Here is a 27129-nt window from a genome sequence, read left to right as displayed (position 1 = left end):
TTTGTGTTATTGTAACATATTTTATCAATATATTACAATTTAACACATATAAAAAATCGTATAATCTCGCTTTAACATCTAAATCGTTTATAAATTGTGTTGTATACGTGCGTGGTGTAAGCTGAAGAACTGTATTCATATTTACCTCTGTAACAAGCTTTTCCGATATATGGTAGTGCAGTATATCAGCTTATCGTGGTTTCAACGTATACCCGCTTGTTCTGCATATGAAAGTGAAATAAAGATTTTTACAATTAATGCATTTGTTTTGTAAGTTTATATATGTGGTGCTGAACGAGATGCATTATTCAGTATAGACCCCATCCAGTTATGAGATACATAATATCCGAAAATTAACGAGCGAACGCGAATCGAACATCGAAAGTTCGGATATCGTCGCGAAACATTCACATGGTATATATTGTCACACACAAAAATACAAACTAGCATTTTGTATCTCGTTTAATCTATGTTACCATACCACTTCTAGCGTTGAAATGTTGGCTTTTGCTATAAGGAACATTGTGTTTACTTTATTTATTTAAAGGCACACCATTAATTTAATGTACACGTGTATACAAATACAAAAAATACACACAGAAAAACAGCATACAACACACGCCGCGATACACCAACAATTAAGTATATCAATTCATACACATACACAAAACAAAAATAAAGAAAAACAGCATACAACACACGTCGCGATACATAAAACATTAGGTATATCAATGCATACACATACACACAACAAAAAAAGAGAAAAACAGCATGCAACACAAGTCGCGAGATTCTAATAATGACCGGTAAGTGTACGAATGCATACAGTTGTCCGTACAAAAAGTCCAGAGATAATAAAACACAGCACAAAATACAAGTCTCGAGACTCCTATAATTAAGTTTACGAACGCATACACATACAAAAAAGTCAAGAGAAAATGAGCACATCATACAACACACATTTCGAGACACAATTAATTAAGTGTATGAATACATATAAATACAATAAAGTCAAGAGAAAAAAAGCATACATCACACGTCTCGAGACACCATTTAGTATTTGAACGAATGCATAAATATACACTAATTTAAGAGAAAATATAAAGCAGCATACAGCACACATCTCGAGGCCTCAACGATTAAGTTGACGAATGCCTAAACATAAAAAAGTCCAGACCAAATAAAAAGCAGCATACAACACACGTCGCGATACGATGACAGTCGCAAGGCAGTGGCTGGCCAGGCGACATGTCGCGGAATAAGAAATGCCATTCCAGGCCCGATCGATATTCCGTTCTATGGGATATTCCTCTCACAGAGCCCGTCTGTGGACGCGCCCCGCATCTGGAGCACCACGTTGCTGCTGCCGTTGAATCGATGATCGAAGTTTTGTCCGCTCTCCGCTGTTCCTGCCTCTGCACATACAAGTTGCAGTAGATAACACAATGCAGTTCAGATTCGGTCTGTGTCTTACCGCGATATCGTCCATTCATGTCTTTGCACATACAAGTTTACTTTATATGTCGTTTATGTGTTCCAGGTGAATGATATGATGGTCTTTGAAGTAGCGAGTACAATGCAGTTCGGATTCTGTCTGTGTCTTACCGCGATTTCGTCCAGTCCTGCCTTTGCACATACAAGTTTACTGTTTATGTCTGTTATGTGTTCGAGGTGAATGCTATGACGGTCTTTGCAGAAGATAACACAATTAAATTCGAATTCTCTCTGTGCTTTACCACGGTGTCTTCAAATCTGCCTCCTTCGCAAAAAATGCTCTTCTGATTTTACTATATAGGTTGTGTGTCGTCTATTCTGGTATTTGTACATAAAAATGCTCTTCTGATTTTACTATTTAGATTGTGTGTCGTCTATTCTGTCATTTGCACATTAAAATGACGTTCTGAATTTACTATTTAGGTTTGGTGTCTTCTTTTCTGGAATTTGTACAAAAACACGCTCTACTGATTTTACTTTTTAAAGTTGCTTATATTCTTTTCTGGTATGTGCACATAAAAAAGCCCTTCTAATTGTACTATTTAGGTTTTGTGTCTTCTATTCTTGAATTTGTACATAAAATGCTCTTCTTATTTTACTATTTAGGTTTGGTGTCTTACATGCTTGCATTGGCACGTAAATTGCTCTTCTGATTTTACTATTCATGTTTTGTGTCTTCTATTCTGGTAATTGTACATAAAATGCCCCTCTGATTGTACTATTTATGTTTCTTGTCTTCTATTCCGGCATTTGCACATTAAAATGCTGTTCGGATTTTACTGTTAAGGTCTATTACGAGGTGTCTGTATGATGGTCTTTGCAGTAGAAAACACAATACACTTTGAATTATGTGCTTTACAATACTCACTTTTATTAAATATTGAAGTATGTGAAGAGTTTGGAACACATACGTTACCCAATCTGTTAATACCATTTGGATAACCAGTATGTTACACATTAGGATATCAGTATCATATCCATTTGAACACCAGTATATTCTAGCAGTATGCTTACATTACCGGTAGACTACCAGTATGTTATGTATTTTCAGCAAAGTTCTTTCTTCTTCCTGCATTTCTTACATGTGCAGGTATCAAACGCAATCATGTTCGTGTAGCTAGCTCGCAATGTAAGGTTTAAGTTCACCTTATTTCATAATTGACGGTCGCTCCGAACGTTTCCCGATTATGCGCGAAAAAACTACGACGATTTGGGAGTTGATGTCAACATTAGGTATCCCGGTTTCGTATCCCGCGCCACACTTACTTATTTATTTATTTGTTTGGGTTTTTAAGCTATTTCAAATTGTTCCAAAAAATAAACGGTAGACAATAATTTAATTAAATGGGGTTTAAAAAATATATCAAAAAGTGTGATAAATTTGTTTATATTTGCACGTTCAAAATTGCAACTATCTTTTACATGATAAAAAGCACATATTTAATTCCAATGCTTAGATGGGTACATCTTTCCTGATTGTGTGTTGTTAACATTTTGTTTATTCCATTATGGGTCGTTTATGAACTATCCATCATTTTTAAATATTTAATTATATGTTTGCATAATTGAACGATCATCTTTATGAAAACTAGGTAATTGTAAATATTATTGATGAGGTGATCAATATAACCTAGTTCTTACCCAATTACTTTCGATATCAAATGATGTACTTCAGCCATTCATGCTTGTAGGCAGTTCAGGACATGAATTCATAAACACGATTTGTTTTATAAGTTTATGCAACATCTTAATTTTGAACTGAACCGTGGTTATAGCATTTTAAATTTCATTTGTGGTCAACGTGAACGTAAATGTAAACGTGGGTGACCAAGTGATGCTTGGTATTTTTTTGGTGGCGAAACTAATATATATATATATATATATATTGATGGTATATTCATCATGAAAATGTTTTTTATTTTCAATGCTTGTATGTTTTTTTTTGTTGTTGTATTGTTATATATTGTTTCAATAATGACGTATGCCTAGAGCTTGTTTTTTTCTCGCTTATCCGAGGAGAGGACATAACTTGTGTGCTTATAATTGCTTAATTCCAATCGTTACACATTAATTACTAGTACAAATGAGTATTTAGTACATTTATGTATAAACATATACCATAGAAGTTTTGCTTGATCAATATTTATGTTCATAGGAGTGAACTTTGGATATCAATGGTTCAGAATAAAATGGGGGAAAAATGGAGGATGGCAACTTGAAATGTCTGAGTACAGTATCTTTTACACGGGATAAAAATCGAACAACAAGCATAACAATCAAAATGTCATATTACAGTTTTATTATATTAAGTTCATTCAGATTTGCTTATTTCAATTGCATGAATCTTTTTAATACTTATTTCAAACATAGGCGCTTACATGTCGACTGTTCTAATTTACGAAAATCATCATATGAGACGTTTATTTCCGGACGATCCCGTATGGTTCTCTAGGTTGGGGTGTTTATATTATTAAATATTTTCCAAAATGTATAGAGTTAATGAAATCTGATAACCCAACAATTAACAGAAATTTAGCAATTTATGTTTATAAAGCATTTATTAAAAGAAATGTCTATAAATATTATTTTGAGTACTATCCTTGTTAGAAAAGTTGACTTCTCGCTGTCAATAGTGCTTTTTAGGTTAACATTATGTTGGAATACATGTATCTTTTAATAATATATGTATTTACCTTAATATAGTTTGTATATGATCTATCATGCCATGAACTTGTATTTATTGATGACCACTGGCATGCATGTTGTTTGTATAAATATATTCAACATACATGTGTACTCATGGACTTTAATGTCTAGTGTATCTTGAATAAAACCTTAAATCTAAAACCTAGTATTTAATAACTCGCAAATACTGGATCTATTTTTGTCCTTCGTGAGCTCGCATTGCCGAATGCATTGATATAGATTCTAAACAAATTTGCAGATGGTGATTTGATCATTGGTCGTTTCTCATCACCGTCGGTCGAGTCGAGATCTCTTTTTGCATAAGTTTGAAAATATAAACCCTTAACAACTGTCTGACCGAAATGATGACAAGTTTTTCATCTCGACCTCAACACATTCCTTCATACCACAGAAGCATTTCGCGGAAGTAATAACATGTTTGTCAGCTTTTTCGCCAACACTTACCGCTTGGTAAATCTTTTGTGACTCTTGCCATCGTGTCGCTGACTTACCCTAAGTGATAACAAGATCTTTGTGAGTTTTCACTGACACATTTTGTTCTGGTTGCAACCTTTTTGTACCAAACGCTGATCTTTTTCTTTTTTTCTTTAGCATACAAAGAGAATGATGCCCGAGCAAGTCGTGATTGCGAACTGTTCTATTTTGTCTTAGAAATGATGATTCTGAGTTGCATCTTTGACGGGTAGATGGCTGCGTTGACAACTGATGGGGTCATATGTGTATTGGTGAATACAATCACATGGTTGCATAATCCATTCGATTAACTGTAAATCCTGGGACAAACAATTGACATGTGGCCTTGAGTTTGTATTTACTGGTTAATTGGCAATGGTGGGTGCTTCATTTATTCGTTAAAGGGTTTGTTAGTGTGAGTCGCAGTTTCTTGACCTCTACTCTCACTATTGTCCGCTCGGATTTGTTGGAAAACCACGATAATATTTTGGAACTTGGCACCTTTCTTTGGGTGCGTATTCTGAATTCTATCAAATCAATGTTCTGAATTTACTGCTTTTGAAGGATCGCGTCACTAGAAAAACATAAGATATCTGAGTCTCAGTAGGACAACATGTCACATTGTCACACACTCGCATATTGCAAAACAATTTGAGTTTAGAACAAAGACCATTCTTTTGAAATTGTTTCTTTATCAAATTGCCAACGTTTATTATCTGGTGTGGTTTTGCTTTGTTACAGAGATACAACGAATATATGTGAATAGTACAATATAAACCCATCTGCTTTTATATTTTGCTGATGGGTCGGGGCGCGTATATATATTAATTGATTGCTTTATTATACATTACTGCACAGGAATGTATTATATCGACTGTCCGCTCAATTTTTAGGTGCAATTTGTAAGCTTTCTAAATAAAGAATGAATCGTGAGTAAACTTTCATATTCACCCTGCATGGTTGTTCTAATGAAGTAAAGCCAAATCTAAAATGGGCGTGAAGTAATATTTTAATTAATCAGCTTATTTTGTTTTAGCATCACTTAATGTATGGAAGCATTTAGACAAAAATGACAACTATATGCCCCCCGAAGGAGGGCATATAGTGATCGCACTGTCTGTCCTTCCGTCACACTTTTGCGTTTAGGTTTCGAAAAAACTTTTATGTCGCTTCAGATGTAACCTTCATATGTGGTATGCATGTGTATATGGACAAGGCCTTTCCATACGCAGAAAGGTTTGACCTCTTTGACCTTGACCTTGAACTAAGAGTCCGCGTTTAGGTTTCGAAAAAAGCGTTTTTCGGGGGCATACATCTTTCGATGGAGACAGCTCTTGTTTTAGCGGGACTCACAGTCACAACGTCAAAAACTTGAACATGAATAAATACAATCCCGCGATGTTTCCAAATGTGCCCATATGCATACCCTTAGCTCATGTTCATTTGAATAGGTATATTCAAATTAATGTGTTTCTTCTACAACGGTCGTCTTGTGTATACATTTGGGTGTATCAGTTGTGGGTGATTGGTTGCTTGCAATTTAAGAAGTAGTTTCTTCGTTCGACTTCGCCGTAGTACAGACATTTGGTTTTCGCCAACAGTCTGAGTGTATGCATATCTGGACTTATATTCGTGTAGCTTGTTTTCTGCTTACAGAAATCATCATCAGAAATTACAATAACAGAGATTACAGGAATATAAAATATTAATTGTTTAAATACTATGAAGAATATCTAGATTAAAAATAAAACATGCATAAAGACCTAAACATCAAATAGACAGAGACCGAAGGAATTATATGGATATACGACTTTTGTTAGTTTTTACTTGAAACGAAGTTTCTTAAATGCCGTACAGTGTGGCTTCAATACTAAAAAAACGGAATTCTGTTACAGGGGAGTGGTCCTACTCGACATTGACCTCAACCAAACGTCCATCAACCAATGTGACGACTCAGATACCGTCTTCGCCGGCTCTCACAAGTGCCGACCGGAGACCACCAGGGTAAGTCACGGCTCTTATATGCTTGTCTAGTATTCTTTACTATGTTCAAATGAGTCCGGTTCGCGAAACAATGACATTCTGGTTCCCGGAGCAATACTGGTATGTTCGCTTGAGATGAAAGAGTGATAGTTCTTGAATGAATCGTTTACTCTGAATAATTACCCGCCTTCGTGTCACTGCACCATACTAAAATGGTTGTTTTGGTTAGCCGCACACATGTTTTGTTACCATAGTCCTCTACCATATATAATTCACATTATTCTGGCTCACTGTTCACTATGGCAGTTAGAGCCGAAATGAACGTTTTCATACGTTCACTTGGTTGTTCTTAACCGTATTCAAATGATTCGGGTTCACTTGTACACAACAGTATAATAAAGTTCTTATTCGTTTAAAAGAAGTGTTATAAAATGTTGGCAATAGGCCCTAAACATATTAAATGTTTCCGGTTCACTGTAAACAATGTCTATTGGAGATATATATAAGATATTTCATATGTTCGTCCGATTGTCCTACACAAATATTCAAATAGCTTCGGTTCATACCAAAATGTGTATGTCAGAACTAAAAAAGGAACAATGTGCCTGTCACGGCTAAAATATATTTTTCAAATAAACGTTTAATCTACCTTACTTATTTCAATTTATTTGATTGGTAAATCTTTACGTTACCATTAAAATAAAGTAAAAATCGAAGTTTGTTGCAAATATAACCCATATTTACCAATATTAATATTGACCCATAGAGCTAAAATAAAATCAACTATTCATTTGTTGGTGTAGTTACTTGTTTAAATTAAATCATTTCGGGTCACCGAACACGAAGGTTGTTGCACCTCAAACAGAAAGGTAATAAAAGGATTTTTGTGCAAGGGTTTGTGTTGCTGATAGTTAACTATTAGATTGGTTCCGGCTCTTTGTACAAGATAGAGCTAAAATAGAAGTATAAGTCAAAGCTCTTAAGCAGTTTACACTATACATACTTAAAGGGACCTTTTCACGTTTTGGTAAATTGACAAAATTAAACAAAAATGTTTCAGATTCGCAAATTTTCGTTGTAGTTATAATATTTGTGCGGAAACAGTAATACTGAACATTTACCATGCTCTTAAATATCCATTATATGCACATTTTGACGATTTGAAAACTTGAAAATTATAAACCGTGCAACGCGAGACGATTGAATAATTTAGAGAGTTCTGTTGCTGTCGTTATATTTTGTGACACTAGGAGGATTGCTTATACTAAGTATAAAATACGTCACTCATTGTATGAGCATGGATGGCCGAGTGGTCTAAGCGATACACTTTTACTCCAGGGGTCAGTGGTTCGAGCCCAGTCGAGGGTTACTTTTTTCTTTCTTGAATTTTATAGTCTTTTTTTACTGGAGTTTTGTTTTAACCCTTTACTCCTTATAGACGCATCTTGACCAGATATGCATTTTGACCTGTTGGTAGACCATTAGAAAATCAACTTTAATTAAAAACTTTTCTTTAGAGATTCAAGTTTTAAAGGCTTGATTGTCAACCCTTAGATACTGATGAGCAGCAAACATTATAAAGCCTGGTATTACGCTGGTTGCATACAGCCGATTGGCTTTTTTCTGAGTGTAAAATGGTTCACATTCAGCGCACACGTTGGCTGTAAAATCTGCCATTATAGTTGGAAATGCCAACTCTTATTGCAGATTTGACAGCAAATCTTCGATTTGTACGTGTTTAATAACGTTTTCAAATAGCTTTCATAGCACATAATGACTGGTGGAGAATAATATAATCTAAAATGGGTTGCGTTTGGCTGTTACCTAACTTATTCTATTGTGTATGCTCATCAAAGCCTTTAAAGCTAAGCATACATTAATAAGTGACAATATGCTGACCAAATAATTCTGGTTCATTGCACAAAGTGGCCGGTAGAGCTTCAACTTAATAGCAAGTTATTGACCCTAAATAGTCCTCTGCCATACATATTAAAAAAGTTCCTTCGAGTTCATTGCTCATAATGACCGTTGCTGAAGTTTTCGTGTGGTTATCTAAAAAAACAACAACAAATTATGCCCCATGGATGGTCCTCTGTCTTACCTGCACAACGGTTTCTGTTTCACTGCAAACGTTTAAAAAGCTTTCATAACTAAATTGTAAACACAAACGACATCATTTTCTTTTAACCAAATATTTTTTATTGACGTAAATATTTAACATTGCGTATACAGTTAATGTATTACTATGGTGCTCAGCTCCTTTTCAGGCATTACATCATCTGTGCAAAATGTCTTATTTTATAAATATAATTTCAGTGCAAATATGTTCCGTTCGGGATGTTTGCGTCTGGAAACTACGAATGCCATTGCAGATCCGGATTTTATTTCCCAAACCTTAATGCCACGCAGAAGTATTTCACCGGAACTCAACTAGAGCACCACTTCCTGTCGAGCATGCGCGGTGACCTAAATATCACGAGCGAATATCAATGTCTTCCGTGCCGCCAGGGGTGTGCGGATTGCGATAACGCCGGGCCATGTTTTGTGGAATATAACATCTTATTACGGGGAGTCCCCCTAGGCTTTCAAAGCTTTTGTATGACTATAACCTTGGTGCTCGGAATAGTTGTACTACGCGTGAGAAAATGCAAGGTGAGAACTTCCGGTCATTTATATCACGGGAAAACTGGACGAAATGCATGTGCGTACCGTGTCATCCCAGATTAACCTGTGCGGTCCGCATATGTTTATCAGGGAAGACCATTTCCGCCTCAACTAGATTTCCGCCTTAAATAAGAGATTTTCGTTACCCCAAAAATACCATTCAAGCGGACAGCGTTGTCCCTGGCATTTTTCACAGGCTAATCAAGGATGAAACTTAAACCTATTACCTGTAGTCGTTGATACAATTGACGCTATTTTTGGACACTTCAATTTTCAACTCTAAGTTTTCGGACACCTGCATTTTGTGAATATTTTTCGTACCTATGTTTTCGGACACGAAAACAATTAATTATTTTTAAGTGTCCGAAAACATAGAGTAATAACGGTAAGTTCGGTTTTCCCAGAACGAGACTTTTATATTACGAACACGTTAAAAGGTATCTACTTGAAACTCCATACGTAGATAGATCTGATCGAGGTGAACGGCCTTGCACAAGAGCCGTAACTTTAAGGTGCACATTATAGAAGTATTGTAATGTACTTTAACCTGACAATTTTCTTCTGACTTTAAGAGTCATTATATTGAAACTTAATATAAGGTTGACAGATCTCAACAAGTGAAAGTGCTCTGGAGTACTATTGGTTCCATTTCTTCTGAGTTATTGTTCCTTGATTGTTATTCTCATGCAAAATTCAATTATTTATGTATAAATAATCGTCAATGTCAATGTTATTTGTAACGTTTTATGTTACATGCTAAATGGATTAATTTTGTTTCTTTCAAACCTAATGATAACATAATTTTATGACATTTCTGCAGTGAAATAACAGCAGTTAAAATAAACAAATTGTTATTTTCACCGGTGAAAATAACTAATTTTCGATACTAATTTTTCTATTTTTAGAAATCATATCAAGATTTTCTTTAAGATATATATATTAAAAACGATATTCCATCGAATCCAAACAAATATTCTTGTTATTTTATGCTTTTTCACCGTTTATTTAAATTGTTAAAGAGTTTAACCGGAGAATTTCGCTGGTATAATGACGTCATCAATTTGTGTATTGAAATGTATTGAGGCACGCCACGGGAGAAAGTGTAACTTTTCAACGAAAGGGAAACAGCGGTTAATTTTTTTCTTGAAAAAGGGGCATACAAGAAACAGAATTTGTCAGTGTAAGATCGTTTGTTATTTCACGAGTGATCATAGAAAAAAATATTTTCACGAGTGGCTCTTCTTTGAAAATCTTCAATTGGGAATATTTAGGTCCCATTTGGGAAAAATATATACTTTTCCATTGGGAAAGGGTCCCCCTACCGGAACCTAATTTGAACGAAAAAAGCAACAACAACACTGTGTTGGGTACAGCGCTGATATCAAGTTGATCACATAATAGCACATCAATAAAAGCCCATTTGATTTATTCAATGTCCAAATACGGTCAATGTTGTAGCACAACAAGATGCCGATGCACATTAATCCCTACCCTTGTTTATCATTGAAAAGTGTATTTTTGCTAAACATGTTTACGCCTTAGCAATGTAATATTATATAGCCACTAAATATACCTGGCTAATTTACCTGTGGTTCATTACAGATGTTAATGTACCTGTCAAATCAAGTGTACATCACATCGTATGTATAATTAGCCGGGTCAACAAATTGAATTGCGGTCAATTATATGAGACGCGCTCTGCGAAAAGGTGTTTAATGCATGTGCGTAAAGTGTCCCGGACTGCACAGGCTAATCTGGGATGTCACTTTACACACATGCATTAAAACCCATTTTCACAGAGCGCAGCTCATATATACGAATATACCTGCTCAATTAATTGACCTGTGGTTCTTTTACATTTTGTGATTCGTCTGGTCAATAAACGAACAAGTGGTTTAAATGGTGTACCGGTAAATATGCCATGTCAATTCATCTCTTGAATTCCATGTTATATGTGAATACTACTGGTAAATGATTGACATGTGGTTCATTACAGGTGATGGTGATCGGGATGTGGTGCTTATTAGAGATCATACTCCTGGGTGCTGTATTGCTGTATGCTACTGTAAGTTGTCTATACCGGGTGCTGTATAGCTGTTTGCTACTGTAAGTTGTCTAAACAGGGTGCTGTATTGCTGTATGCTACTGTAAGTTGTCTATACCGGGTGCTGTATTCCTGTATGCTACTGTAAGTTGTCTATACCGGGTGCTGTATTGCTGTATGCTACTGTAAGTTGTCTATACCGGGTGCTGTATAGCTGTATGCTACTGTAAGTTGTCTAAACAGGGTGCTGTATAGCTGCATGCTACTGTAAGTTGTCTAAACAGGGTGCTGTATTGCTGTATGCTACTGTAAGTTGTCTAAACAGGGTGCTGTATAGCTGTATGCTACTGTAAGTTGTCTAAACAGGGTGCTGTATTGCTGTATGCTACTGTAAGTTGTCTATACAGGGTGCTGTATTGCTGTATGCTACTGTAAGTTGTCTATCCTTGGTGGTTTATTTCTGTATGTTACTGTAAGTTGTCTATCCTGGGTGCTGTCCTACAGTATGCTTATGTAAATTGTCTATACCGGGTGCTGTATTGCTGTAAGCTACTCTAAGGTGTCTATTCTGGGTGCTGTATTACTGTATGCTACTGTAAGGTGTCTATTTTGGGTGCTGTATTACTGTATGCTACTGGAAGTTGTCTATCCTGGGTGCTGTACTGATGTATGCTACTGTAAGTTGTCTATCCTGGGTGCTGTACTACTGTATGCTACTGTAATTTGTCTATTCTGGGTGCTGTATTACTGTATATTACTGTAAGTTGTCTATTCTGGGTGCTGTATTGCTGTATGCTCCTGTAAGTTGGCTATTCTGGGTGCTGTATTACTGTATGTTACTGTAAATTGTCTATCCTGGGTGCTGTATAACCATATCATACTGTAAGTTGTTTTAAACTTTCAATTGGTAATTTAAGGCAGTCATTTTGTTGCAAATAAACCCTTTTTTGATCGGGGATTACGTAGCATTTCGGCCTTAAATTTGACAAAAAAACATATTTATGTTCAGATGTAATTCACGCCATCTCGTGAATTTCTTGTATATACGGTGCATTTTATATTGAACTGAAACAACTTCTGTTGCTGATTTCTTTTACTTGTATTGTCTCCCTTATACTTGTATTTTTCATATGTCACATTGACTGACTGCTATCCAGTTTAATTAATATAATACTATGAAAAATACTTGTGCTTTACGAAAAATGATACAAGGACAGCTTTGTCGTATTAGTTCATAAAAGGACATTTTGGACCATATTAAAGTCTCTATAACGCTCAAAATCAACGAAATTTCGTAAAGTATTTCGTAAAATAAAGTTAACACCAAAACAATCAGTGTTCCTTATAGGAAAAGCCACAATTTCAACGTTAGATGTGGTATGATAACATAGATTTTTGTAGATACAATATCTATATTCATACGACACACGAACACCATTTTAGTGTCTCTACAAACATCTATTTTACCAGACCATATCTGTCGTTGAAATTTCGGCAATTGCCATAAGGTACACTGATTGCTAAGGTGAGCTTTTGTTATCGGTCTTTGTGTGTTGTCTGTCCGTCCGTCCACATTTGTTCGTAAACAATCTAGAGGCCACATTTGTTTGTCCGATCTTCATGAAACTTTGTCAGAAGCTTTTTCCCGATGATATCGGTGTCATGCCGGGTCAAAAACTTGGTCACTAGGTCAAAAAAGAAAAACTTTGTAAATACTGTAGAAGTCACATTTCATGCCCAATCTTCATGTTACTTTGTCAAAATGGTTGTCTTTATGATATGTTGGTTGAGTTCAAAAGTGGTTCCGGTCCGTTGAAAAACATGGCCGCCAGTGGGCGGGGCAGTTTTCCTTATTTGGCTACAGAGAAACCTTGTAAACACTCTAGAGGCCACATTTCTTGTCCGATCTTCATTGAACTTTGTCAGAAGATTTGTCCCAATGATACCTTGATCGAGTTTGCAACTGGGTCATGCTGGGTCAAAAACTACGTCACTATGTAAAAAACCCACACACCTTGTAAACACTGTAGAAGTCACATTTCATGCCCACTCTTCGTGTAACTTTGTCAAAATGTCTGTCTTAATGATATGTTTGTTGAGTTAAAAAGTGGTTCCGGTCCGTTTAAAAACATGGCCGAGGCAGTTTTCCTTATATTACTATAGCGAAAAAGCTTGTGAACACTTTAGAAGTCACATTTTTTGCCTAATCATCGTGAAGCCTAGTCAAGACATTTGTTTTATTGATATCTCGAACAAGTTGGAAAATGGCTCAGATCGGTGAAAACACACACACACTTTTTAGCTCACCTGATTGCTCAGGTGAGGTTTTAGGATCTGTCTTTGTCCGTCGTCCGTCTGTCCACATATGGTTTGTAAACACTCTAGCATTCACATTTCTCAAGCATTCTTTATCAAAGTTGCTGAGAAGCTATATGGCAGCAAGATCTCAGTCCAGTTTGAAATGAGCAAAATCGCATAATAAATGCCAGAATTATTGCCCTTAGATTGTCAAAATTTTCATGATATGAAACAAAATCCTTGTAAACACTCTAGAGGTCACAATTTTGTTTAATATTTTATGAATCTTGGTAATAATATTTATTTTTGGAAGCAAAGTTTGGTGTTTGGTCATGAGGGGTCAAAATATAGGTCACCAGGTCAAATCTTACAAAAACCTTGTAAACACTCCAAACGCCAGAGTTTTTGTTCAATAATGATGAAACTTGACCAGGATGTTTGTCTGGACAATATCTAGGTCAAGTTTGATGTTTGGTAATGTGGGGACAAAATCTAGGTTATGGGGTCTAATCTTACAAAAACCTTATAAACACACTAGTGGACATAGTTTTGGTCAAATAATGATTATACTTGACCAGGATGTTTTTCTTGATGATAAGGCAAATTTTGACACTGGGTCATGTGGTGTCAAAATCTTGGTCACGAAGTCCAAATCTTACAAAAACCTTGTAAACACACGTAGAGTTAGCATTACTTGCAAATGTTTGCATGCAAAACACCCATGCAAAATGGTCAGTACTCAATCAGAATTAATCACATGCTCATACTGCAAAAATAAACAGAAGGGAACAAATCTAATATGCGCAAGAGTGCTGAATTTTCAACTTAGCACTGTTGAAAGCAGGTGAGCGAACTAGGGCCATCTTAGCCCTCTTGTTAATTGGTTAAGTTTATTTACGAAATATTGTATGAAATTTTCGTTGATTCTGAGTAGTACTGTTTCTTTAAAGGATTGTCATTTATATTAAAGGGACCTTTTCACGATTTGTTAAATTAACAACATTGAAGAAAAAATTGTTTCAGGTTTGCCAATTTTCGTTTTAGTTATAATATTTGTGAGGAAACAGTTATACCATTTACCATGCTTTAAAATATCAATTAAATGCATCTTCTATAATTTTAAATCCTGACAATTACAAATGCGAAACGATTGAATAATTTGAAAAGTTTTGTTTTTACCATTATATTTTGTGACTTAACGAGGGAAGCCTATATAAAATATAAAATACAACACTTACTGTTTGAGCACTGAGAGGTTTAAGTGCTCGACTTTTACTCCAAGGGTCCGTGGTTCGAGATTATTATTTTTTCTTTCTTTTTAATTGTATTCTTGTATTTATTACTGGAGCTATTTAGGTCCAATGCTTAAATTTATCAATTTTAAGCATATAATGACACACTTCAATACATGCCAACATATGTGAAAATGTCCCTTTATGGCGGCTGTGTTAATCTTCAATATATGCCAAAATCTGTGAAAAGGTCACTTTACAGCGGCTGTGTAAGTCTTCAATACATGCCAAAATCTGTGAAAAGGTCCCTTTATGGCGGCTGTGTAAATCTTCAATACATGCCAAAATCTGTAAAAAGGTCCGTTTACGGCGGTTGTGTAAATCTTCAATGTATGCCGAAATCTGTGCAAAAGTCCCTTTTCGACGGCTGCGTAAATCTTAAATACATGCCAAAAATCTGTTAAAAGGTCCCTTTACGGCGGCTGTGTAAATCGTTTCAGGTCGTCGTTCAATATTTTGAACCGTCTTCTACTATATGCCTCATTGTGCCGTGGCTGCGTGAATTGGGATTCGCCATTTTATACGGAGCCCTCGTTCTAAAAATATACAGGTATTTGATATAAACATGCTTTCTCCACCCAGAGTTGTCGTTTCTTGCTCTCACATACATTCTCCGCTATCACAAGAAAATCCTAACATATTTTGTAGGATTTTATTTTATTGGTTGAAGTATTATATTATGAAAAGTAGTAGGTGGCGCTAGTTTAAAACAAACTTAACAATATATTATTGCGTTATTGTAAACTGGAATTGAGATATAATGTTATTGCCAATAAAATGATACTAATGTGTCAACATAATCGGATACTTAACAATAAATGATTGTGTTATTGTTTCTCCAAGTCCATCATAATTTTATTGCCAATATAATGCTTTTAATGTATCAACATAAACGGAGACTTTTACTTCTAAAGTTCGCCGTGGCGTAATGGATAAGGTGTCCGCCTAGCGACCGGGAGGTTACATGTTCGATCCCCACTCGGGGAGCGTTCTTCCCAAAAGACACCAAGTACTGGAAACGGACTCGAGAGCTTTTCTGTAAGCCTGAGTCTTTCAAAGCAATGGCCTAAAATATATAGGTTTGAGCTAAACGGAGACTTCTACGTTATACCATAATACATAAAGTGCGCCATACGTATAAATTCACTGTCTCCAGACTGCTGGCCGATTTCCAGTCGAGAAAGGCTCACCGTGTTCATGTCAGGGATAAGGACCTCCTAAAATACCTCCTCAGTATCGTCGTCGTCGTCATCGGCTATATGGCTGCTTGGACTTCCGTCAATATAGACCAGGTAAATGGTGGGAACCGGGGGCATGTTACAGGAACCATCGTATGGCGTTCTTATATATCCGTCAATGTAGACCAGGTAAATGGTGAGAACCAAGGGCATGTTACAGGAACCATCGTAGGGCGCTGTTATATATCCGTCAATATAGACCAGGTAAATGGTGGGAGCGGGGCATCTAACAGGAACCATCGTAGGGCGCTCTTATATATCCGCCAATATAGAACAGGTAAATGGTGGGAGCGGGGCATGTTACAGGAACCATCGTAGGGCGCTCTTATATATCCGTCAATATAGACCAGGTTAATGGTAGGATTCTGGGAACATGTTACAGGAACCATCGTAAGGCGCTCTTATATATCCGTCAATATAGACAAGGTTAATGGTGCGAACCGGGGACATGTTACAGGAACCATCGTAAGGCGCTCTTATATATCCGTCAATATAGACCAGGTAAATGGTTGGAACCGGGGACATGTCACACACAAATCATAGGGCACTCTTATGTTAGATAACCCACGGGTCTCGACCGCTTTAACAATAGACTGTTTGATGGGTGGGACCCAGGGGCTAGTCTGTTTAAATACCATAGGGCCTTCTTGAATTACACGGCTCAATCTCAACGCAGAGTTGTCGCTTCATGCTCTCACATACAATCTCAGCCATCACAAGAAAATCCTACCAGAATTTATTTTTGTATAAGTATTATATTATATTATTTTCTTTTATATTTTGAAAATATTAAATATTGTATAAGTTTAGGTTTATAATAAAAAATACACCAACGGACATGTTGCGGGTATATATTGCATGTGCGCCATGTAACAGGCCGCATATTGAATATATATCATTGATCTCCTAAAGCGTACATTGCATGTAAATACGAATTATCATAGAGTGAATATTTATTGTATATACGTGTAATCTAAGAGTTGAGATTGAATGTATTTACGTTTAATTATAGGGCGTACCGATACTAAATCTACACGTAGCTTATACGCGTAATCCCATGGGGTCCTATGCAACCTTTTATTGATCGGCCATGCAATAAAGTCACCTCGTGTTTCAGGTACAGGAGGGCGCCTCGCTGATAGACATAGGCCTCACAGAGGACCGGCTCAGATACCGGATATGCAGGTCCGGATGGTGGGACTACTCCACGGAGTTCGGTAAGTGCGCATGCGTCACGCCGACCTTGCACAACATTTACACCCACTATTGAGTTACATTTACTCATGACTGTGAACTACTTATTCGCGTCACTGCGCACGACATTAAATTCTTCGAAGCTGTCACCTTCCCTAAAGGTTAAAACTTACTAATTTGTAGTGTAAATTTCTGTTTTGATCGTATAAATTTTTAGAAAATATATGGAGCGTTCTGATTCCTGTGAACACAATCAACGGTAGACCTTCAACATGCTCTGAACCGAACATTTCCGATCATTAACTCACTAATGTTTTGTATGATTTCAAATTTACCATATTACTACGGGTCGGTATGTCGCGCTGATGAAAGCGCTGTATTTGTACTGAAAGTTATGTGTAGAAACTAATTACGGGTTAGACGTATGGGTCAAGAGCAAAATAATATAATGCGAACATGATTATGTTTAAAATGATAGAAGATCGTGCTTTATTGCAAAAAAATCAAGCAGAGCATTGCACGAACTTTATGATAATGTTGTTCAACATGGATTAAGTTATACTTTTGAACTACACAACACTGGAATTTATTTCATTTTAATATTGTTCAACACTACACCGATATGACCTATACGATAATTATGTATGACCTATTACCGGCATGAACCCTGGTGAGAATGTTGTACGACATCGAAACTGAACATTGCACGACACATAAGAGGCATGGACTCTATGTTAAAGTTGTACAACACAACATAGGAATGAACACTGTTTAAATGTTGCACAGCACAACAATGTTATGGACTCTATGCTACTGTTTCACCACATAACACTGTTATATAGTCCATGCCTCTGTTGCACTGTACAATAAAATCAGAGCGTCAAGGTTGTGTTCTCAGCATAATCATTTATCACAGCCTAATAATTATTTGAACAGCAACAGACTGACTCAGTGATAATGTTGTTAACAAAATACCTATATGAATACTTTAGTAATGTAGTATGACACACTACCGACGTGGTCCCTTTAAAAATGTAGCACACACCATCTACATAATGCTTAATGACACAAAATCCACATGCACACTCATATACTTCTAAATAATCATTGCCGGTGTGGACCCTGTGATAATTTGGCGCAACACATGGATACTGTGGTAATATTGTACAACACTTGCCGTTACGGACACTATGATAATGCTGTACACAGCAACATAGATATCTACGTTTTTTTATGTTTCACAACATTCATTCCAGCTGAAATCCTGTTCCTGCTGTTCGGCCTGTACCTGTGCTACCGAGTAAGGGCGGCACCAGCGGAGTTTCGGGAGGGCTTCTACATCTCGCTCACCATCCTTCTCGAGTTTGCAGCATCCTTGGCGTTTTATGTTGTACGGTGAGTTTGCAGCATCTTTGGCGTTTTATGTTGTGCGATAAGTTTGCAGCACCCTTGGCGTGTTATGTTGTACGATGAGTTTGCAGCACCCTTGACGTGTAATGCTGTACGATGAGTTTGCAGTACCCTTGGGGTGTTATGTTGTACGATGAGTTTGCAGCACCCTTGGCGTGTTATGTTGTACGATGAGTTTGCAGCTTCTTTGGCGTGCTATGTTGTACGGAGAGTTTGCAGCATCCTTGGCTGTTTATGTTGTACAGTGAGTTTGCATCATCCTTGGCTGTTTATGTTGTACGGCGAGTTTGCAGCATATTTGGCGTTTTATGTTGTACAGTGAATTTGCAGCATCCTGGGCGTTTTATGTTGTAGAGTGAGTTTGAAGCATCGTTGGTGTTTAATGTTGTACGGTGAGTGTGCAGCGTCCTTGACGTTTTATGTTGTACGAGGAGTTTGCAGCATCCTTGGCGTTTTATGTTGAACGATGAGTAGCAAGCAGCGCTTGTATGAGCGTTTAATGTTTTGCGTTGAGTAGCAAAGTAGCGCTTTTATGGACGTATTATGATGTAAGGTGGGTTGTCAATCACCACTTGTCTGTGCAATTTTTTGTACGGAGGTTATTGGTAGGTAGTAAGCCAAGCTTGAAAGGCGCCTTATGTTGTACGGTCGGTAGTTAGCCACGCTTGAAAGACGCATTATGTTTTACGTTAGTTAGGTAGCCACGCCTAAAAGGCGCATTATGTTTCACTGTAGGTAGTTAGCCGCGCTTGAACGGAGTCTTATGTTTCACTGTAGGTAGTTAGCCACGCTTGAACGGAGTCTTATGTTTCACTGTAGGTAGTAAGTCGCGCTTGAACGGAGTCTTATGTTTCACTGTAGGTAGTTAGCCACGCTTGAACGGAGTCTTATATTTCACTGTAGGTAGTTAGCCACGCTTTAACGGAGTCTTATGTTTCACTGTAGGTAGTAAGCCACGCTTGGACGGAGTCTTATGTTTCACTGTAGGTAGTTAGCCAAGCTTGAACGGAGTCTTATGTTTCACTGTAGGTAGTTAGTCACGCTTGAACGGAGTCTTATGTTTCACTGTAGGTAGTTAGCCACGCTTGAACGGAGTCTTATGTTTCACTGTAGGTAGTTAGCCACGCTTGAATGGAGTCTTATGTTTCACTGTAGGTAGTAAGCCACGCTTGAACGGAGTCTTATGTTTCACTGTTGGTAGTTAGCCACGCTTGAACGGAGTCTTATGTTTCACTGTAGGTAGTTAGCCACACTTGAACGGAGCCTTATGTTTCACTGTAGGTAGTTAGCCACGCTTGAACGGAGTCTTATGTTTCACTGTAGGTAGTTAGCCACGCTTGAACGGAGTCTAATGTTTAACTGTAGGTAGTAAGCCACGCTTGAACGGAGTCTTATGTTTCGCTGTAGGTAGTAAGCCACGCTTGAACGGAGTCTTATGTTTCACTGTAGGTAGTTAGCCACACTTAAACGGAGTCTTATGTTTCACTGTAGGTAGTCAGCCACGCTTGAACGGAGTCTTATGTTTCACTGTAGGTAGTAAGCCACGCTTGAACGGAGTCTTATGTTTCACTGTAGGTAGTAAGCCACGCTTAACCGGAGTCTTATGTTTCACTGTAGGTAGTAAGCTACGCTTGAACGGAGTCTTATGTTTCACTGTAGGTAGTAAGCCACGCTTGAACGGAGTCTTATGTTTCACTGTAGGTAGTTAGCCACGCTTGAACGGAGTGTTATGTTTCACTGTAGGTACTAAGCCACGCTTGAACGGAGTCTTATGTTTCACTGTAGGTAGTTAGACACGATTGAACGGAGTCTTATGTTTCACTGTAGGTAGTAAGCCACGCTTGAACGGAGTCTTATGTTTCACTGTAGGTAGTTAGCCACGCTTGAACGCAGTGTTATGTTTCACCGTAGGTAGTTAGCCACGCTTGAACGGAGTCTTATGTTTCACTGTAGGTAGTTAGCCACGCTAGAACGGAGTCTTATGTTTCACTGTAGGTAGTTAGCCACGCTTGAACGGAGTCTTATGCTTCACTGTAGGTATTTAGCCACGCTTGAACGGAGTCAAATGTTTCACTGTAGGTAGTAAGTCACGCTTGAACGGAGTCTTATGTTCCACTGTAGGAAGTAAGCCACGATTGAACGGAGTCTTATGTTTCACTGTAGGTAGTAAGCTACGCTTGAACGGAGTCTTATGTTTCACTGTAGGTAGTTAGCTACGCTTGGGCGGAGTCTTATGTTTCACTGTAGGTAGTACGCTCGAACGGAGATTTATGTTTCACTGTAGGTAGTTAGCCAAGCTTGAACGGAGTCTTATGTTTCACTGTAGGTAGTAAGCCACGCTTGAACGGAGTCTTATGTTTCACTGTAGGTAGTTAGCCACGCTTGAACGGAGTCTTATGTTTCACTGTAGGTAGTTAGCCACGCTTGAACGGAGTCTTATGTTTCACTGTAGGTAGTTAGCCACGCTTGAACGGAGTCTTAAGTTTCAGTGTAGGTAGTAAGCCACGCTTGAACGGAGTCTTATGTTTCAATGTTTCACTGTAGGTAGTTAGCCACGCTTGAACGGAGTCTTATGTTTCACTTTAGGTAGTTTGCCACGCTTGAACGGAGTCTTATGTTTCACTGTAGGTAGTTAGCCACGCTTGACTGGAGTCTTATGTTTCACTGTAGTTAGTAAGTCACGCTTTATGTTAAATTGCGATATCGCGAGCATTCAACGCGTATGTCATAATACTTGTAAGACCATGCAAGATTCTTTAACACATGTTAGAAATACCCTCACTGTCCTAATATGTCGATGTTCGTGTAAATTGTACGATAATTAATAGAAGTACATGTATCCATTAACTTAAAAGGCGTTTTGTTTTTTTACGTTGAGTCACTAAGGCATGCTTTAAACGTCTTACATGTTTAAATGAGAAGTACAAAGCAACGCTTGCACTGATGTTTTGTTGTACTGTGCGTTGGCTAGAAACTCTTGAAATGCGTTTGATGTTTGACAATGGCTTTGCTAATAATGCTTGAAATGCGATTTATGTTGTACTATCAGTTGGCTTACAATCGTTGATAGGATTGTTACGTATACCTAATCACTACATGCTCATTGTGAGCTTTTGGTGATCGCCTTTAGTCCATCGTCCGTCGTCAACATTCTTGTTCCCTAGAGGCCGCATGTATTGTCCTATCTTCATGAAACGCGGTAAGAACATATATCCCAATGCTATCTTGACCGAGTTCGAAAATGGTTCCGATTTGTTGAAAAACATTGCCGCTGGGGGGGGGGGGGGGGGGGGGCAGTTTTCCGTATATGGCTTCAGTAATAAACTTGTTGACGCTATATTAGCAACATTTATTGAAACTTCGTCAGAACATTTGTCCTACTGAAATCTCAGCTGAGATAAAATCTGAGCAATGTGAACTCAAAAACTTGGTCATTAGGTCATACAAATTAAATGCTAATTCTCTAGAAATAACTTTTCTAGAAGTCCTATCTTCATGAATCAGCTCGCCCTTTCACATAATAGTTTAGTTTCTTTGGTCTCAAGTGAGAGCCTAAGGGCCCATGGCTCTCATTCTTGTTGAAATGATTGTTTTCTAGCAGTGATTACAGACAGAATTGGTATCTATCGTAATATATATCGTAATATATATATATATATATATATATATATATATATATATATATATATATATATATATATATATATATATATATATATATATTTCAATACATGAGTTTTGGCAAGTCGTATAAAGAATCAATATTTTGTCATTTGCCCTTTCAATGCGAGCCATTTTATGTCAATCTTCCGTTTGTTAGAACACATACGTATTTAGATGTAACACATGCAAACATTTATACAATACTGTTTATGTTATATTTTTGCAGGCATATATACTGGTTAACGTTACATCCGGACTACCTGTTTCTGATGTACTTTTTACGGTGCCAGGTGACGGTCAGTACCACACTCGTGCTGGTGTTCGGACCAAAGGTAAGCTTGGTCGAAATGAGTAATGTGCAATATTTGAGAGTGTGTCATAGAAACAACAACGAAAGTGGTTGTCCTTAAAAAATAGAACATGATTTGGTTGTAATAAAACCCAACTGCCAAACCGGATGCGATTTTTTAAGCTCGCACGGTATACAGGGTGTAAGCGAACGAGAGATGACATTGTTAAAAGCCTGGACACCCTGGATGTAATAAAACCAAACCAATCAATTGGGTGAGAATACCGAAAAGGACAGTAGATGTCATATAAACTGAAAGTTAGATTGGGTTTCATAGAATCGAACGGACGATTGGAACGAAGAAACCGAATGCGAGAGTGGATGACATAAAATCGAACAAAAGAGGGCGTTTTATAAAACTGAACTGGAGAGTGATTAAACCAAATGGTAGAGTATACAACTTGTCATTGAACTAAATGGGGAAATGGGCACACTTTAACCAAATGGGATAACGGGAGTAATTTAACTAAACGTAGTGTGTTTCATTTAATTGGACGGGAGAGTGAGTGTCATTAAACTGAACTCAACCAAGAGATCAATTGTACTGAACTGGAGAGGTTGTGTCATACAAATAAACGGAAGTGTGGGTGACATTGAACTTAACGAGAGAGTGAGTGCCATTGAAGTGAACGAGAGAGTGAGTGCCATTAAACTGAACGAGAGAGTGAGTTCTATAGAACTGAACGAGAGAGTGAGTGCAATCGAACTGAACGAGAGAGTGAGTGCCATTGAACTGAACGAGAGCGTGAGAGCCATTGGACTGAATGAGAGAGTGCGAGCCATTGGACTGAACGAGAGAGTGAGTGCCATTGAACTGTACGAGAGAGTGAGTGCCATTGAACTTAACGAGAGAGTGCATGCCATTGAACTGAACGAGAGAGTGAGAGCCATTGAACTGAACGAGAGTGTGAGTGACATTGAACTGAACGAGAGAGTGAGTGCCATTGAACTTAACTAGAGAGTGAGTTCTATAGAACTGAACGAGAGAGTGAGCTCCATTGAATTGACGAGAGAGTAAGTGCCATTGAACTGAACGAGAGAGTGAGTGCCATTGAACTGAACGAGAGAGTGAGAGTCATTGAACTGAACGAGATATTGGGTGTCATTGAACTGAACGAGATAGTGAGTGTCATTGAACTGAACGAGAGAGCGAGTGTCATTGATCTGAACGAGAGAGTGAGAGTCATTGAACTGAACGAGAGAATGAGTGCCATTGAACTGAACGAGAGAGTGAGTGTCATTGAACTGAACGAGAGAGTGAGTGTCATTGAACTGAACGAGAGAGTGAGTTCCATTGAACTGAACGAGAGAGTGAGTGCAATTGAACTGAACGAGTGAGGTTGTGTCATACACATGAACGGGAGAGAGACTGCCATTGAACTGAACGGGAAAGTGGTTGTAATGAAACTAAGGATTCGTGACATAAATCATTTGAAGATTTTTAATCACAACACATAATTCATTGTTTTGCATAATAATTGACAACCGAAAACGCAAGAAATCGCGTTAAATCTACACGTTCCTCAAAGTAAACATGCTTTATCTTTCCTGACGATTAACTTAAAAAAATCTTACAAATCCTTCATACTGAGATAGCACTGAGTTAATAAATCAGTCTTAAAGGAAACGTTACACTTACAACAAACACCAGAGATAATGTTTACGTTTTTTTCCCGCAGCTTTGGTACGCCCATAGGCCTCTGGACGACAGAAACATTCGGAACAGAGCTTACTCAACTTCAGACGTCCCCGATAATATGGCACCGGAAGCTATGAAATTAAACGTTGGCATCTCGTCTAACGGCGACGTCGACGTTGGTGACGTCAGTTTAGCGGATATGGATCCGGAAGATATAAGGGTAATCATTTTGAGACAATACCACACGGCTGAGCTGGGTCGGACGTCTTTAATCGGCCCGCTGCCGACATAACAGCCCGAGGGCCATTATGCGGCTAGTGCCGATTATAGACGACCGACAAAGCTCTGCAGTGTGTTATTGTTTATATTACATATCACACTATATTGTGCCTTCACTTAAATCTATTGACCGAATCAGCTTTCCGCACTGTTATTTCCATTCAACTGATTACGAATTTTATGATGTATGACGAAACACAACTGTTTAAGCTAAACTCTGTTAATTTAACTGACAGCAATTCGGACGTTGTGGATAATTTTTATTGGCCCGCCAGATACGAATAACGACCGCTCGCGACGTCATTTTCTTACTATTTATAGTAACGATATGTAGTATTAGCTTATTACTAAGCATATTTTTTTCTCATGATTTAAGATTTAACAATTTATAGTTTAATACTTTATATTATTACAACTTTATTGGTTTAAATAATGTAACAGACACATTGAAATCATGCCGACTTATCCAATCGTTTGGTTGTGACAACATGTATTTGTGCATTCCAGGTCGAGTTGAAGCGTCTGTATACTCAATTACAAGTCTACAAAACGCGAAATATGAGGCGAGATAACCCACATATTTCAAAGCGTCGCGGAGGCCGGAAACAAACACACAGACGTTTTTCTTTGCAAGCAGCTTTTCATCACAAACACAAGCATCACCATGACCATGATCACGAACACGAAATGTCGAAAACACCCGAGGAGAGCACGAACTCTGCCGAAGGCCTTCCGATGCCCGTCGAAAGTAGTGCCACGAAATGTGACGATGTAAACGAAGTTAAACCAACCGTGTCATTTAAAATGGCGCATTCTCATAAATGATACTGATTGTAGTGCTTGAACTTTAATAACTAATTTATTATGAACATGCTAAAGTGTTTAATTATATAATTTTTATAAATGCGTTTGTCGTACTTTATGTGTTGACAATGATATTGTGTTTCGTGAAATGTATACATTATCATTTAAGGGAAGTAATGCCGTGGCAGCAAGTGTTTAAAACACATCCTGAGTTGTCGTTCTTAGAACGATGATCTCTGTTAAAACGACTTTCGTTACTTCATTAAGATGAACTGCACAGTTGTGAACTTTCTACAGAAAGCAACATGTTACGGACGATGTAATTGCAAGATTTCTCATCTGTTCCTCTCGCTAGTAAATGTGAAGTTACGAATTTTGTAGTGGCACGTGGAATAATTAATTGTGCTAAGGATTGTATCTATTGTTTGGACACATGAAATTGATACATATGCTGAGGAGTGTATTGTTTGGGCGCGTGGAATCAAACATGTTGCTGAGAGGTTTATATTTAAGTTGCAGGTGTCTTACACGTTTCACAAAATAAAAATGTCTTTTACATTTGTGTAGGTCATTTGTGAGACTTAGATAAATTGATAAACATGTACGTTGTTTTATGTCCATATTTTCTTAAAAGAAAATATTAGCCATTTCATTTTGTTTTCTTAAGATTCAAAACTGCGATAAATTAATAATAAATTAACCAAGATTTACGTCTATTTATAATGTGATGTAACTCTACCACTGTTTGATTAATGTAAATGAATATATATGTATGCATACGTAATGTACATACTCGTTAGATTAAACAATATCAGGCCTTTTTTTCCACATGGCACACAGCATTAGACCCATTTCTTAACACGTCCGAAGACCCGGTACTTTAATAATCTTTTCAAGCGTAACGTTTACACTAAAAAACACCCGTTAGACCCGTTAGAAACAAGTTTTGATACGCCTTAATATTCACGGTTCTAGACCCGATATGTTAAACATCATTAGACCAATTATAATACACGTCATTTAACCCTTTATGCTTCTTGGTTTTACGCCGCCTTATGTTATACTGTACAATTTCCGTTTTGTTACCCGTTGCATTACACGTAAATAGACCGTTTCCGTTACAGCTAAATAAACCCGATATTTAAGACAGTATTAAACCGTAAGTTACACGGTATAATACCCGTTCTGTTACACGGTATAATACCCGGAGTTTTTATAGTATCAGACCAAATTCATTTAACATCAATCGATCGTTTACTTTGATTAGACCCGATGTTAAACTGTCTTAGTAAAATGGTAGCTCAGTGGACCTCTTATGTTACTCCTTATTGGAATCGTTATATTACACCTTATTAGATCCGCTTCATTATAAGTCGATTAATTCACTGAAATGTAGTTCTGCCAAAGTTCATGAACTTATTCACTTTAATGCTGCAAGACAAACTTTCTGCCAACGACAACGAAAGCACTTGCTGAATTAAAAAAATATTTGATAGCAGTATTTTTAGGGTGACACTGTACAACAATAAAAAATAGAAAAAAAAAACGTTGAAAACACGGCCACTAAGGGACATAGTGTGATACCCACAATGGGACGTGTTATGATAGCCATATATATA

The 27129-nt window shown here is 37.5% G+C and overlaps 1 protein-coding gene across 1 annotated transcript in view; it reads left to right on the top strand.

Annotated features, from left to right (window-relative positions):
- The window catches only part of LOC127847881 (probable G-protein coupled receptor 158), a 44512-nt gene extending 18400 nt beyond the window's left edge, over positions 1–26112 (top strand). Inside the window, exons 2-11 of the mRNA XM_052380103.1 lie at positions 6549–6657; positions 8953–9288; positions 11297–11365; positions 15375–15484; positions 16091–16226; positions 17290–17389; positions 18623–18761; positions 22666–22771; positions 24468–24647; positions 25214–26112. Of these exons, the coding sequence (XP_052236063.1) occupies positions 6549–6657; positions 8953–9288; positions 11297–11365; positions 15375–15484; positions 16091–16226; positions 17290–17389; positions 18623–18761; positions 22666–22771; positions 24468–24647; positions 25214–25531 (1603 nt within the window). The 3' untranslated portion in view covers positions 25532–26112. The remainder of the gene's footprint in view (positions 1–6548; positions 6658–8952; positions 9289–11296; positions 11366–15374; positions 15485–16090; positions 16227–17289; positions 17390–18622; positions 18762–22665; positions 22772–24467; positions 24648–25213) is intronic.
- Positions 26113–27129: the final 1017 nt, after the last annotated feature.

Source organism: Dreissena polymorpha, chromosome 10 (genome assembly GCF_020536995.1).
Source record: "Dreissena polymorpha isolate Duluth1 chromosome 10, UMN_Dpol_1.0, whole genome shotgun sequence".
Lineage (NCBI taxonomy): Eukaryota > Metazoa > Mollusca > Bivalvia > Myida > Dreissenidae > Dreissena > Dreissena polymorpha.
Note: the sequence above shows the minus strand (reverse complement) of the source record. Positions and strands in the feature narration are given on the sequence as shown.